We start from the raw sequence: 16023 nt of genomic DNA on the forward strand, positions 1-16023 counted from the left end.
ATATATATATGTGCTTAATTCCAGTTTAAGGGTTATTTTCCAAAAGGCACTTCTCATCTGACAAATGAGCCTCATCAGAAAGCACATCCTAATTTATTCAGTATGACTGGAGTACAACAATGTGAACCTGAACCTGAAGCTTAGATTTTTCGAATTTTGTACGAATGAAACTCTCAAAAGTGTGGCATGCATTTGTATTTGGCAACTTTATTCCAAAACGGCAAAATAAAATCATGTGTCATCATATCCAGCTGTTCTGTGTAAGCCTCGGCGGTGCATTTGAGGCAAACAGGTACGCTGTTTAGAGAAGTTTAAGCGTCTCATAGATACTTAAACTTCTACAAGATACTTTGAACATTATGTAAAAAATGCTCAAGCCATTATTCTACAACGAATAGCGTATGGCTCAATTTTCAAACCTGCCAAGACACAGTAGTCCACCTAAAGTGACAGGAAGACTAAAATCTGACGAGGCAACTGTAGCTCAAGAGGTAGATGTTCATCGTCTGTCTGCCTCAGTTGTTGTGTCACTGGGCAAGACGCATCAGTCGCCTAGCCTGGTTGTCACAGGGTCAGGTGGTTATGATTGTATGGCAGTCTGTTAGTCTTGCCCAGGAAATCAATGCGTGAATGGGTGTATAACTGATCCTCTGGATTGGATAAATCACTATTCAAGCATAGACCTTGTACGAACTCTCCATTGCCACTGTGAAACAAGGTGGTGGCAGAATCATGCTGAGCTAAATACAAGACATTCCTGGAAGAACACTTGTTAGGAAACCTGCCTGAGCATTTTGCAAAACATTATTTAGATGCGTAAAGCTGAAATTGTGGAAAAAAGGGTGCTTGTCCAAAGTGTCGACTCAATAGGGCTGAATGTAAATGTATGCCACACTTTTCAGATTGAACGTGTCCTTTTTCTCCCTCTTCACATTTATGCTTCTTGTTGATCTACCATATAATATCCCAACAACATACACTGTGGTTTGTGTGAATATTGCTAAAAAAGTTTTAACTACATACAACCTGATACCTATCTGGGGCATTTGTGAAGTTTAAGCAATGCCAACTTCTACCCTTGACATTTAGTTGAATTTGCCTCTCCAGATTTGAAGCAACCTTCTAGAAGCTGCTGCCGCCGCCTCGTCACCCTACCTGCTCACGAGGCAAGAACACACAGTCTGCTGTCGGAAGCATCCGCAGCATGATTTTCCATAATGCCACAGGCCAAGTGTAACTCAACATGACTTGAAGCGTTTGCATAGAGCCACCAGCGCGAACGATTACCAGGAAAGCCGGCGGTTAGCTCGTGGAATATCTGCCAATAAAATAGCATTTCCACACTAATCCTGTTTGCACAGCACTTATTCACTTTCACACCACTCTTTGCATCAGTCTATAATAGCAGCTGTGTGTCTGAGGAGCAATGTGTCCCATCCACTGCCGTCTGCCCCGGCTCAAACTCGAGCTAGGGGTGTTTTTTTTTTTTTTTTGTGAAACGGCGGGAAGGGGCGGGGAGATAAATTGGTACAGCGAGCTGGAATGCTGCAGTAGTTATTTAAGGCCCTGTAGGTGCTGCCTAGGCCATATGCTCCCATTATTCCGCTTGGGAGGGGCCCATGTGGGCGTATGAGTGAGGCTGAACAGAGGAGGGGAGGGGGGGCTAGTGAAAAGGAGGAAGGTAGCTGAAGAATTATTTTAAGGAGCGCTCTCCTATCAAGCACACAAGGAATTTTAGGCAGGGAGAAGCCTTCGGATGAGATTGAGAACGAATTAGCTGGGAAAGTAAACGATCACCTTCAATCGCTCACCGTCATCTTTGCATAATCCATCCCATCCAAATCGGACACAGAGTGTAACTTGTGAACTTTTGCATGTTTTTTTTAGCAGCTAAACATAATGAGGTCCGGATGGAATCCTTCCTTATGAACTTTGTTGGTATTTGTTGATATCCTATGAACTTTTCTTTTCTTTTTTAAAAAGTGCTAGGGATGCACCAATCCATTTTTTTTTTCACTGCCAGTATCGATACAGATATCTGAGGTTTTGTATCGGCTGATACCGATCCGATACAGAAAAACATTGCTGAATTGTCGTCTTTTTAAACACAGAGGTAACTGTACCGAAATACACATTTATTTGATAACTGCAGCAGTACAACACACACATACCAATAACTTCACAAGCTTGGTCAAACATGTGAAAACAACTTTTATTTGTTCAGTCAGTGCAATGTTAGTAAAATAAACAATAAAGATACTGAAACTGACAAACAATAAGTTTAGTGCTTTGGTCAAACATGTAAACAATAAACTGCAAGAAACTTTTCAAACGGTTCAGAAAGTCTGATTAGGAATTTTAAATATGATGCAAAATAAACAATAAATTATGACGTCACTTGGAGCACAAAGTATATAATTAGACTGTATAGATCTGCCCCTTTGGGCACATTGTCATCAATACCCAATATCCACAATTTTTGTCAATATCGGGATTGATACAGATATTACAATCAGATCAATGCATCTCCATTTGCATTCTGACTGGGACGAAACTCCTGCTCTCCTTCAGTTCTGGATCATCAGACTAAACAGCTACTCTGCTGCAGATAGCTCAATATTTATCCGTTCGGGAAAACAAGGCCCACACGCAGCTTTTTTGCAGCTTGATTCATATCTCTTTCTCTCTCCCCCCTCTCACTCTCTCTTGCCTTATTTCTTCCTCTTCCTCCTATCTGCTCTGTCTCTTGTCAGGATGGGGCCCGCGTTCCTGATCAGGGACATTGCTCTCATGTTAGCCGCTTCACGGGAAGCACATCCCAGCATTCCCTCTGACACGCCGGCAGCGGCATTACCATAATTGGCTTTTCTACATGACGGGACAGAGGAAATAATAATGTCATTTTATTTACAGCCCTCTTGTCCTGGCCCGAGAGCTATCAGCCCGCCCCCCCTCCTCTTCCTCCCTCGGTCCCCCTCTCTGCTCTGCACCATGCGCTGACATACACCCTCCTCCTCCTCTTCCTCCTCCTCCTTCCGCCTCCGTCTCATCTTGCCCCATGCCTGCGCCGGGCGCGGACCGCGTTCTGCCACGGCGTGTAGGTCAAGCGATGGCTTTTTGATCAGCTCCTGTCCGAAGCCATCAGGGCTGAGAGGCACGTAATGGAGAGCGGGGTGACAAACAGAATCTGGGGAAGGAATAAGACTGCCAGTTTCCTATTAGGGGCCCGGCCTAAACGGCCCCGGCCCTCCCCAACCTGTACCCACCACCTACCCCACTATCCCCTGCCACGGACCCACTCCTGCACTGCCTAAATCACATGAGTGAAGGGGTGCGTGATTGGACATTAGTGCCGCAAATGACTGCAGTGATTGCCCCCTCTTCCCGAACCCACATCAAATAAATAAAGAAATGTGTGTAAATAAATAGAAGGAGGGGGGTGGGGGGAACGTCGGGGAAACGGGGCCCCGGCAGTGGAAGAGTGGGGGGAAGCCGAATCGTTTCATCCCCTATCTCTCCCTCCCTCTCCCGTCTCATCGCCTTTCTGCCTTTCTTATCTGGTTTGTTTGGCTTTGACAGCGGCCAAATGGTGAAGCTCCTCGGGCCTGACAGAGAGTTATATTGATTTAACAACCAGCAGACTCTCAGCAAAGAAAAGGGAAAAGGCAACATAGAAAAAAATAAAGCCAAGGAGGACTCGGAGGATAGCGAAGTTTTGAAAAGGAGTGATATGTTTCTTGCCAAGAGGCTGACGTGTCTGCTGGTTCTGTTTCATTCGGAGTGTTTACGAAAATCAAGACATCCGATGAGTTACGGCGCGCGTGAGGAGGAGTGTTGCAGACATGACCCGAACTGGATCGTGTTCCAGTGCGAGGTTCAGCATCGGTTGGGATTCTAGGCTGTTCAGCGTCATCAAAAACAAACCAGCAAAGACGTTGCTGCTTGAACCTTTCCACGTTTCGTCTCACAACCACAAACCTGCATGTTGATAAAGTTGCCTGTTATTGCAGAGTAGAAGAAAAGAGATTTTTTTTAGACTTTTCAGCCATTAAAAATTTGATGGTTAAATTCCAGTATGGAAAAAGAATGTTTCTTTGCCTACGTGCTCCTACGTGCTCATCCGTCGTCGTTTTTGGCGGAAAACCATCGTCCTGCCAATGGGGCAACAAGGTGGTGGCAGCATCTCGGATTGGGATGCTTTTCTTCTGCAGAGACAGGGAATCTGGTCAGAGTTGCTAGGAAGATGAACGAAGGTAAAGACAGGGGAGTTCTGAGGAAAAAAACTATAAAGCAGAAGACTTGAGACTGAGGTGGAGGTTCCCCTTCTAGTAAAACAACAAACCTAAACATACAGCCAAAGCTACAGTGGAATGGAGCATGTTTGCATCCAACTGAGAACGCGTGGCAATGCTGCAAATGTCTGAATAGCAATAAGAAGCATATTTCTTTTTGTGAAAACAATATTGCACTTTACTATTATACACCTCCACTGAAGTAGTCCTTCTGGAACACTTTCATTTATATAATAATAAAGCCAGGACCCAAACACATACATGAATTCTTTTAAAAGTTCTTATCTAAGGTAATGGGTGGCTGTGTCGGTGTTGTTCTATGTAGCTGGAGACATAGAAACCTTTGCAAGTGCAAGTCAGTGCTATTGTGTGGTGGGCTATTTTAAGACATCTCTATAGCATATTCAGCATAGGACATTTTTCAAAAAGCTGTGTTTTATTCAGATATTATGCAATAGACCAACACAAAGTACAGCGTAATTGTGAAGTGGAAGGAAGATGTTGTATGTTTGCAACATCCGTTTTTTCCCACAGATTCTCAACTGGTATTTGACTGGGTCACAGTAACACAGGAGTATTCTCTGCCCTGAACCGTTCCTTTGCAGCTCCGGCTGGATGTTTAGGGTTGTTCTGTCTGCTGGAAGGGAGAATTGCCTTCTATTTACCTGCTTCAATCAGCCCATCAACTCTGATCAGCTTCACTGTCCCTGCTGAAGAACAGTGTCGTCACAGCACACCATGCAGCCACCACCATGTTTCACCGTGGGGTTAAAGCTCCCACACACTTCATCCAAAGTGTCGAAATGGAAAATTCATCAATTTTCAAGTGATGAAAATTGTCACTTTATTCAACGTCAGGCCTGGGTCAAACTATTTCCACAGACCTATGTGCAAAGTGGTGTGTGATTGGACAGAAGTTTGCTATTGTGTGTGGTTTTTTTCTAGAAATGCGCACGGACAGCAAAGTTTATATTTCTCTTGTACTAGTCAATTTCCACTATCCGGTTTTTGTATCCAGACATGAGTAATCTTGATGAATGTTTGTTTGACACAGTGAGCCATTTGTACGATTTTTCTTTTTCACTAAATAACTACTATAATATTAAGAATGTCAAATGGCTAAAAACCCAAGGATTGAAATTTCATCATCTTTGTGCTCAGAGAAGGTTGTCTGAGCAGAGGACATAGGGAGAGAATGGGAAATCTGGCAGGTTGGGGGCATGACTTATACTGAAGCAAGGTGGAGGGCAGGGTGTCTCCTACGTGGTCTGTACCATTGTATGAAAGCTGTGCGCAAAAACAAACATGCCAAAACCACGTTACCCTTCGTCGACTGTTCACCTTTGAATGAAGTACATAGGAACGTTTAGTCTGTTTAGTGTAATGACCTTTGTTTTGGATGTAGACTGCAGGTCTCCAACATTGGTCCTCGAGATCTACTGTCCTGCAGGGTTTAGAGGCAGCTGAATCAAACTATTGAGTTACCTTGTCAGCATACCATCAAGTTTGGCAAAGACTTTCTAACAAGCCATTAACTGATTCAGCTGTGTTGGAGCAGGGTTGCATCTAAAATCTGCAGTGCAGCGGATCTTGAGGACCAGAGTTGGAAGCCCCTGAGGTAGACATCTTGTTCCGTGAGGTGAAAAAACACCAAGGGCTGTGAGCACCTGTGCAAGAAACTCGGCTACAAAATAATTTTGTGTCTTATTGTGTCCCTCTTTGTCAATACAGCATTAGTAGTAGATCAGTGAGAGAAGGGTGGTAATATGTTTATGTATTATGTGGGTGTGTGATGGTTCTGATCTGGCTTGGCTGGTGGCGGCCTTGATCGCTGCCGCTTCTGACAGCGATTCCGCCGTCCCGTCCTGGCCGCACTGCCGCCTGTCTACTTGACGGCGGCGTGTCCCCGAGCAAAAGTGACAGGCGCTTTGGCGCCCGTGCAGATGGCCCTGCTCACAGGCATCACCCACTCTGCAAACCAAACCACCAGGGACGGCCCCTGCCAGCCCCATGCCCCTTCCTTGAGCCCTGTCCTCGTCGCTGCCGATGCTCGCTGTGCCTATGTGCGCCCAGAACCAGACAAGAGGGTGTGGGAGGTGGAGGAAGTGAGAAGCCTAATCTGCTCGCCAGTCAGAGGCATGCATCTTCCAAGTTGCGGTGATTGAGCTGATGTGCAGCTTTTGATATTCTCTCTTCATCACGTGCCGTGTTTCATCGTCCCGTCCGAACAGATGCAGATGAAGCGATCAGGCTCATGCTAACCACATTTCATCACTAATATCACTTGCTGGTGGCGTGCAAAGCCGCCCACTTTGCTGCCTGTGATTCTTACAGATGTCGGTTGCTGCCAGTCTTTTGTCTGCATGCTTTTGATATCTCCTCTCTTTGTTGTTTCCATGACAACATGGCAGGACAGGAATTGATTGACAGGGATCGTCAAAGGGTTCCCTGGCGACCTGCTCATCGCTGCAAGCCCCTCCCTGGCGCATTCTGGGTTTTTTTGTCACTCACCCAGGGATATTTCTGATCCGCCGCTTCTCAAACTGCTCTGTGTGTGTGTTAAACACTGCCAAATATTGGGGTTTAGCTTCTCTTTTTTAAAATAATTTCTTTTTGGGTACAGCAGACATGAGTTGCTCACATAGGTAATTCCTATCGCATGTTTGCACTGTGCCGCCGAGCTGGTGAAGAGCGGACAGCCATTCTCCGGGATGCGTTTGTGGGTTTTTTTTCTTCTTTTTTTGTTTTAAATGGCTGATGCGTATTGATAGCCCGCTACTCTGGCAACGTGTTATGGGAGAGGAGAGGTGCTGGAACAGAAGACGCTCTGCAGATGTGTTGTAGGGAGAACAGCACATAATGCTAATCTGCTGTGTTAGGGATTTTCAGGAGTTTTAGAAACTGTCTCAGTCTCAGTCTGTCAGTTGGATTGAAGCGCAGCCAGGTTCTCCTGTAGTGCTCTCATTTCACAGAAATCTTGTCAGGCGTTAGGGGAGTATGTTGCTCATTTGGGGGAGGGATGTATCAGTGGGTACCCGGCGAACTCAGACTTATAGGCAACATTATGGCTGGTGGCTGCTGGGTTCGCGCTCTACAAGCAAACGTATGAAGTGTAAAAAGTGCATACACAGATATGCACGGGAAGGTAAACGTGCGGACAAACTCGCATTTACAAAGGCGCGCGCACATACACACACACACACACACACACACACACATGCGCATCATCATCATCATGCAGTCACAGTTGATGGTGCAGCTGCTCACCTTCCCCCACCCCCTCCTCCACCCATCTCCTCTCAGGCAGCAGTAAATGGTGCCAGTGTATATATATCAGGTATTATGTCCACTTAGATTATGATGTGACAGGTTAGCGTGCCGTTTGAAGTTGACAGCACATCTGTTTCATCAGGAGAGACTGATACTGGCATCTAGGACGCACATCTCACCATGCAGGAAGGAGATAAAGGAAGAAGCTAGGGGGCTGTCTTTCCTGTCTCCCTGCTTCACTCACTTACTCCTCTCCCTATGTTTTTTTTCTCCCTTCTACAGCCCTTCCCTCCACCATCTCCTCCTGCTCACTTTTCCTTTCTTCCCCACATCTTTTCATTCACTTATCCCTTCCTTACTCGCTCGCTTCCTTGCTCTGTAGCTTACAGATGCTTAGCTAACTACCACAAGCATGTGGGTGCACACATCTTTTCCAGGGACGGGTTTTGTGGCCGATTTCCGGTTACGAAATTTACATTTTGAGCTATCTTTTAACATCTACGCTTTGCCTGATTAGCATTCATGACTCTTGGTCAGAGAAGTGTATCCCACCTTAACTCAGATGTAGGAGACTCATTCGACTCTTAAGACACTTTGAAGACTTAAAAGGATAAAACAGGACAAGTTTGTTGTTTTACTCTTAACCTTCTTGTCATCTGCTGAGTAAGTTGTCAGCATGTTCATTCTTACTGTTTTGTGCTTCGTCTCACTTCATTTTTAAATTCCTCACCCGTTCTAAAAATAACTAGTTTTGAGTCTCTTTCCCATAGTAACAGCTTCCACCCAGAGGAAGGTTGTTCATTCACTTTACATTACAACCGCAAAGCCTGACAACATGCAGGTATTCTGCATTCAGGATTAGCTTTAGAGACCAATATTGTGTGTGCAAACAAGGAGTTTGACTTCAGTGTTCAAGCTTAGATTTACAAATCCAAACTTGTTTTCCTTGTCCAGTCTTTTTTGTAAAAGGTTAACCTGCAGATACAGATTTTAGCTAATTCCAGGTCTGGTTGCGGTAAAGGGTAGGCTAATTATTTGTGTGTCAGAGAAAATTCGCAATGAAATTTCAAAACGAAACATTCGTTATCACTAAATTGCATAATATATTGGGCAGCTAGCATAATTAGCTGTATTCCTTCATGAATTTAGAGCCTTTAACTGTCATCCTCAAAACAGTTTGCATGTAAGTCAACAGGATACTGGACACCGGTTAAGGGGTGTTTAACCAAAAGGCTGCAAGCATGTTACAGGACAGTAACATGTTAGTTGAAAGCTGAAAACTCGAAAAAGCTGTCTTTCAAATGGTTTCATACACATTTAACTTCTACAGTTTTTGGTAAAAAAGTAAAAGTGCGAGTTTCCACACCAGAGACAGTGCATCCTGGTAGAACCCGAGTGTAGTGCATTTACAGGTCAGCAACAAAAACTAGCTACGGGTCAGGGCAGATAAACATTTTATTACTCATTTCTTGATACATCTGTAAAAATCAACTCAAAATTTGTGAATTACAAAAAGCTAGACTATCTCCAAAGTAGAATTTTACTTATTTCAGCTACCAGTTTCTGATGGAACTTAAGCGTGTGAAGATGTGGACTTTATGAAACCTGATGAATAAAATGAAGTAAAAACATTGGAGAAGAGAGAAAGGGGGGAGATGAGCATGCAGCTGGGCTAACAAGGCCAAACAGCCAGTGATTTCCTGGGGAACATGAGACACGTGTGGAAGAATAGATAGCTGAGAAGGAAAAGGACAACTGTCAGAAGCTCAGCGATTTATTTTTCCCTTGGAGGCTTTTTTCACCACTGCCTCTCAGAGCCACATGTGTGTAAAATACACACAAGCTCACACATGCATACAGTCACGCACACACACACAGACACTCTGGAAGAGAATAAAAGCCTGCATTTCCATCATTGACTATTCATTCCTTGTTATTTTGTCAGTGGTCCTGTTAGTGTGGCGTTAATTTTTAATTTCACCGAGCTGACCTCTTTTTTTTTTCTCTTTCTCTTTTCTGCATTCCAGCATACATGCCCGAGGATGAGCTTAAGGCAACCAGTCATGACGAGGAAGAGCACCTGCAGGATGATGGCCTCTCTTTAGACGGACAGGACACGGAGTTCCTCTGCAATGACGAAGAGGAGGATGCGGACGGAGGCCAGCCACCTAGCTACAGAGATTCTCCACTTAGCAATGGTACTAACCCAGACGCCGGATACGGGTCTCCACTCAGTGACGCTAGCGACAGACTTGCAGATATCAAGAGCACCTCTTCCAGGGATGGTCAGGAGAGGGAAGGCTCTGCTCCGCCCTACCGTCCCAACAACGGCCTGTCTTTCCAGGACAGCCTGGCACAGATGAAAGCCGTCTATGCAAACCTCATCTCAGATGCCTCTTGGTCTAGCATCACAATGGACATCATGAAATCAAAGCCTGCTGCAGCCGGCAGTGTCAACACTGCCCACACGACTCCAGAGCCTGTCTCTGCTGTCTCTGTCTCGCCGACTACAACCACAAACAAGAGCAGTGTGGTGAACATGGTCAACAGTCACCACAATGGTAGAAGCTCAACCAACACTGTCAACCACACAGGCAACGCAAGTGCCAACACCAATGGTACGACAACTAGCTCTGCAAGCAGCCACAGCGCAACGAGTAGCAGTGGAAGCAGTGCCGGTGGAGCCAGCAACGGAAGTGGTGTAGCCTACGACTGGCACCAGGCAGCGCTCGCCAAAACTCTTCAGCAAACCCCGTACCACCTTTTACCTGAGCCTAGCCTCTTCAGCACAGTGCAGCTCTACCGGCAGAACAACAAGCTCTATGGCTCTGTTTTTACTGGTGCAAGCAAGTTTCGCTGCAAAGACTGCAGCGCCGCTTATGACACGCTAGTGGGATTGACAGTTCACATGAATGAGACGGGCCACTATCGCGATGACAACAAGGACAAAGAGGAGGACCAGGGCAAGCGCTGGTCCAAACCACGTAAGCGATCCTTGATGGAAATGGAGGGGAAGGAGGATGCTCAGAAAGTACTGAAGTGTATGTACTGCGGCCACTCGTTTGAGTCCCTACAAGATCTCAGCGTACACATGATCAAGACCAAGCATTACCAGAAAGTGCCTCTCAAAGAACCCGTGCCAGCCCTGGCTACTAAGCTGGTGCCAACTTCAGCTAAAAAACGTGCTATTCAAGATGTTATAGTCTCTCCATGCTCCCCAGACTCCATCCATGCTGGTAGTGGTGGTGGTGGTTGTGTGTCTCTTGGGGATATGGGCAAAGACTCGAAAGCTACCGCTAATCCCTACGTGACGCCGAACAACCGCTATGGCTACCAAAATGGTGCCAGCTACACATGGCAGTTTGAGGCTCGTAAAGCGCAGATCCTTAAATGCATGGAGTGCGGGAGCTCGCATGACACACTACAACAGCTGACTGCCCATATGATGGTTACAGGTCACTTTTTGAAGGTTACAAACTCTGCATCTAAGAAGGGCAAACAGTTGGTCTTTGATCCAGTGGTGGAAGAGAAGATTCAGTCAATCCCACTACCACCGACCACCACCAGACTCCCTGTTCCCAGTACTGTAAAATCCCAACCAGTATCCCCTGCCCTCTCCTCTGGCTCCGAGGATAAAAGGGAGGTGTTAGAGGATGAAAAACTTGAAGGATGTGAGCCTATTGAGAAAAAAATCAAGGAGGAGAAAGATGACGGAAGTGAGAAATCAGAAACCGATACTACATCTTATAAATACCTTAGAGAAGAAGATCTGGAGGAAGCGCCTAAAGAGGGTTTAGATATACTAAAGTCTCTCGAAAACACTGTATCCAGTGCCATCAGCAAGGCCCAGACGGGCACTCCCACATGGGGTGGCTATCCTAGTATTCATGCTGCCTACCAGCTGCAAGGTACAATTAAAAGTTCAGCTACTATTCTTCCCCCAACCGTGCAGAGTGTTCAGATGCAGCCAATGTTTAATAGTGGGCTACGAAGTCTTGTGAGTGACTCCAACTCCGTCATCCACTCCCCTCGTAGCCCTTCCTCCCCGACTCTCCTCAGGAGCAACGTCACTGCCATGGAGGAGCTTGTTGAGAAAGTGACAGGAAAAACTGCCACCGTGAAGAAAGAAAAGGAGGAAAAGCTGGTCAGTCTAGAGCGTTGTAGGCCACCGTCATTAGTGAAATCGCCCTCTCCTGCACTGAGAGAGCAGAGAGAGAAATTACCGTCCCCAAACGACCTTTCTGTAGGTAAACTGTCTGGCCTGAGAAGCATCAGCCCAGGTAGTGTAGACTCTGAGCTTATTTGTAAGAAGGAGCCCAAAGAGAGTCTGTTGGATGGTCACAGCAACACTTCAAAAAATGGCTCAGAGGCATCCCAGTCTCCAGTAACAAATGGGAACAGTCTTGGCATCATCACAGACCACTCACCTGAAAGTCCTTTCATCAACCCTCTGAGTGCACTCCAGTCAATCATGAACACGCACCTGGGAAAGGCTTCTAAACCTGTGAGTCCAGCAGCAGATCCGTTGTCCATGCTTTACAAAATCAGTAACAGCATGATGGACAAACCAGCTTTTACCCCAACTCCTCAAAGCAAGGCGACTGAGCCCGTTAACCACTTTCAGCTGTATGAAAGTAACGACCAGCCCATAGACCTGAGCAAAAATAAGGCCACCACTAATAGCAGTAACAATACCAGCAGCAGCGTGTTGCTGACCAACAATAGCGTAAACGGCAACAAGCCCCTTATCTCCCTCCCTGAATCCGTCTCCTCTCCTCTGAGAGAGAATGCTCTAATGGACATTTCGGATATGGTGAAGAACCTCACAGGACGACTGACGCCCAAATCGTCAACTCCCTCCTCCATCTCAGAGAAGTCTGATGCCGACGGCAGTGCGTTCGAGGATGCCCTGGAGGACCTCTCGCCAGTACAGAAGAGGAAAGGGAGGCAGTCCAATTGGAATCCTCAACATCTTCTCATCTTGCAAGCACAGTTCGCCTCTAGCCTGAGGGAGACCTCAGAGGGCCGTTACGCAATGACCGACCTGGGCCCTCAGGAAAGGGTCCACATCTGCAAATTCACAGGGCTCTCGATGACCACCATATCTCACTGGCTGGCAAATGTGAAGTATCAGCTGAGACGGACTGGGGGCACCAAGTTTCTCAAGAACATGGACTCATGCCAGCCCGTGTTCCTCTGTGGTGACTGTGCCTCTCAGTTCAGGACTCCCTCCTCCTACATCAGCCACCTGGAATCTCACCTGGGCTTTAGCCTGAAGGACCTGTCCAAACTGTCAGCGGAGCACCTACGGGAGCAGCAGGCTGCCTCAAAGGTGATCACAGACAAAATGACATTCGGCAGCCCACTGTCAGCCTTGACCACACCGGAGGACGACACGGGCTCTGTGTACCAGTGCAGACTTTGCAATCGGACATTCGTCAGCAAACACGCAGTCAAACTGCACCTCAGCAAGACCCATGGCAAGTCTCCAGAGGACCACCTGGTGTTTGTCACTGCTCTGGAGAAACTGGAGAAGCTCGACAAAATGGAAAAAGTTTAATCAAGCAAATCCGTGAGCTGCTGAGGGAAAAGACTGACAGCTGTGGAACTGACTAGAATTTCATTGCACTAAAATGACATTGTTCACAGTTACTGCACTGGGCCGAACTGAGCCGCCAGAAGAAAGAAAAAAAAAAAAAAGAAAAAAAAAATAATCAAGTCTTACTATTTTTAGTTGACGACTGCCTGACTGGACCATTTCTTTCAATGTTGTTTTATTTGTTTTGTTTTGCCAAGCTTTTTTACACTTATTTTGTAAAATATTTATATGCTATTTGTCTGACCTGTGCATGTATTTTAGTGAAACAAGGTTAAACATGAGATTTGAATCTGTTCATGGCAAAAATACAACTACTGCTTCGATGGCGAAAGTGGCATAAAATTGGTGGAAGTCAGGCCTGTGTAATACTTGATATCAATAAGAGGAACAATTAAATGTGTACGCCAAAAGAATGAAAGGAGGATGTACCCTGAAAGACTGAAGTACAGTAGCACCTTAGACAGTTCAATTTGTGAAGAGGACGTGTTTTCAAATATCTTGCATTTCTTAAAATCTGATTTGGAAAGATCCGAGGATTATCATTCCCACCTTCCCAACTCCTCTTCCTTGTTATTATTATTCTTTTTTTTTTCACCACTTCTTTTTTTAAATATTGAATAGCCTGCTCATAAATCTGTTGGTGTATTTAAAGAAAAAAAAAAGATCATTTGGAAAATTAAAATGCTGCTTCTTGGTTACAAGTCAATCGGTGAAAGTGAACAGCCATCGGTATGCAAGTTTGCTCTTGGAAAAAAAAAAAAGAAACTTTCCTTGCTGTGAAGCATCACTTTATAGCAATTTTCCAGTTGTATGGTTTGTTACGAGTTTCTCTTTCTAAATTGTGTCGCTTTCTTCAGCTGTAAAGAGAACAGTCCGTTACATGTAAATGACCACCAGTGAAATGTCAGTGCTCCATGAGACATATCTTATACCATTTAAAAAGGCTCCACTTTCTTTGTATCTTAAGGTGTGTGCATTCTCTAACTTTTATATTGTCATTTTATATAGAAAAATGATTAAAAAAAATAGCATAAAAACAGATGGTGTACATAAATATATGCTGTAGAGCTACAAAATGTCATTTTTTAAAGAAAAATACAAATTAAGCTACTTTGGCTCGGTTTACAGAAATGATTTTAATTATACTTGCATCCAATTTGATGCATGAAATGGTGTGGAAAAATAAATAAGCGATGCACAATGACTATACATTTCAATGTTTTATTGACAATATTGTAAAAAAGAAAAAGGAAAAAAAAAAAAAAAAAGAAACAAAACAAACTTTTTAGCACCGGTTAGTTTGTTTCCTTTTCTTTCTCAATTGTAAAATAAACCCCAAAGCAGTTGTTAACAGTCAGATATTTGTGGTTGTGTGTTCTTTTTGGTAGCGGTGGTGAAATAAATCTCAGCTTTGTAGATATTTGCTCTCAGGCAAATTAAAGCATTCACATCCATGTCAAATGCTAACCCAGTGTAACCGGATTTCTTTTCATGGTTTTTTCTAAATACGGGCATTGCAGAGGTGCCGTTTAAAATGGACCCCCTCCCGTTTTCTGCCGCTTTTAACTTTAAGACAGATTTTTTTTTTTTTGGCAAGAATAAAAAAAATAATAAGAGGACGAAGTCGTTAGTGTCATACTTCTAACTGATGACGGAGCTGCATCATACCGCCAATGATTATGATGATAAAAGTGACGAGGACGATAAGCCTGTAAGGGGGCCTATTGTATTCTCAGAAACCCATGCTAGGCTTGTGACTGACTTTCAGAGGGCCATTCTGAATGAATCAGTGTTGTATTAATGAGAGCTGTGTACTTTTGCATTTCTTCTTAGAATAGGATCAGATGGGGTGTCTGCCTAAGACAGACTTGGCAATAAGTCTGTTGAAGAAGATCTCAACAAATAAAGACAGAGTCATTGGCACCCCTGTTACGGACATTAAAGTGTGTCCCCCCCCCCCCCCCCTTTTTTTTAAGCATAATCTCATTACAAATAAAAATGAAGAAAAATCCAGCTTGGTTCATCCAATAAATGCATTTATCTAATAGGGGGGAAAAAACATGTTTGTAGCTAAATCAGTGTTGGAACAATTGTTTCTTTTACAAGTAGTGATTATGCAAAATGTCAGAATGTAAAAGCGTACATACAGAAGGGTCTTTGCATAATCTCTCCAGAATTTCACTTCTTCTCTTAAGGTGTTCTGGACTGAGGTTAATATGTGTCTGAATAACAACATATGCATCAATTTTACCATATCTATATGTTTATGAGTTTTTTTTTTTTTAGGTAAATAGCATATTTATCTGCTTCTGCATACACTTCAACTTAAATGCCCAGCAGCTTTTAGGAAACACCACAAGTTTGTGTCAAAGGAACTGAAAACCTACAACTTAATGTGAGTGACCACAACCTGACAATTCCCCCTTGCTTGGACCTAGTTTATGATTGAATTTTATTTAGTTTTTATTCATTAAATGCATTAAAAGTTTAAGGAACATCAGATAAAGCTCGATACAGATGTAAATGCATAAACTGGGATGATTTTGTACCCCCTACATTTTCAGTAGGATTCAAAACTGCTACCTCTATCAAGGAACCATCTTTTATGTGTAATAGTCCTTAAAACAAACCAACCAACCAACAACAAAAAAACTGCTCAAGGTCAACAAGTCTCACCGACAAAAGCCACTGAAAAAAATGTCAGAAATGTACAGTGTCCAATTACACAACAGTAACAAGCGACATTTAATTTAAACCTTGGTCCACGTCGCTACCTTGGGTGCCAACAGCTTTGTCTCTGTGCAATTTCATACCGCATTTTGCATCATCAATAATCAGAGACAAATATATGCATTGTCGGGA

General features: G+C 44.3%; 1 protein-coding gene across 4 annotated transcripts in view; it reads left to right on the forward strand.

The window, feature by feature from the left end:
• The window catches only part of LOC103478282 (teashirt homolog 1), a 50888-nt gene extending 36370 nt beyond the window's left edge, over positions 1-14518 (forward strand). For 3 of the 4 annotated variants that reach the window (XM_017309589.1, XM_017309588.1, XM_017309587.1), the window contains one exon: positions 9590-14518. In XM_017309589.1, coding sequence (XP_017165078.1) covers positions 9590-13122 — 3533 coding nt within the window. In that variant the 3' untranslated portion in view covers positions 13123-14518. Of the gene's footprint in view, positions 1-6088; positions 6450-9589 lie in introns of those variants that run through there. The other variant, XM_017309590.1, reaches the window with a different exon arrangement.
• The last annotated feature ends 1505 nt before the right edge of the window (positions 14519-16023 follow it).

Source organism: Poecilia reticulata, linkage group LG16 (genome assembly GCF_000633615.1).
Source record: "Poecilia reticulata strain Guanapo linkage group LG16, Guppy_female_1.0+MT, whole genome shotgun sequence".
NCBI classification, from domain to species: Eukaryota; Metazoa; Chordata; class Actinopteri; order Cyprinodontiformes; family Poeciliidae; genus Poecilia; species Poecilia reticulata.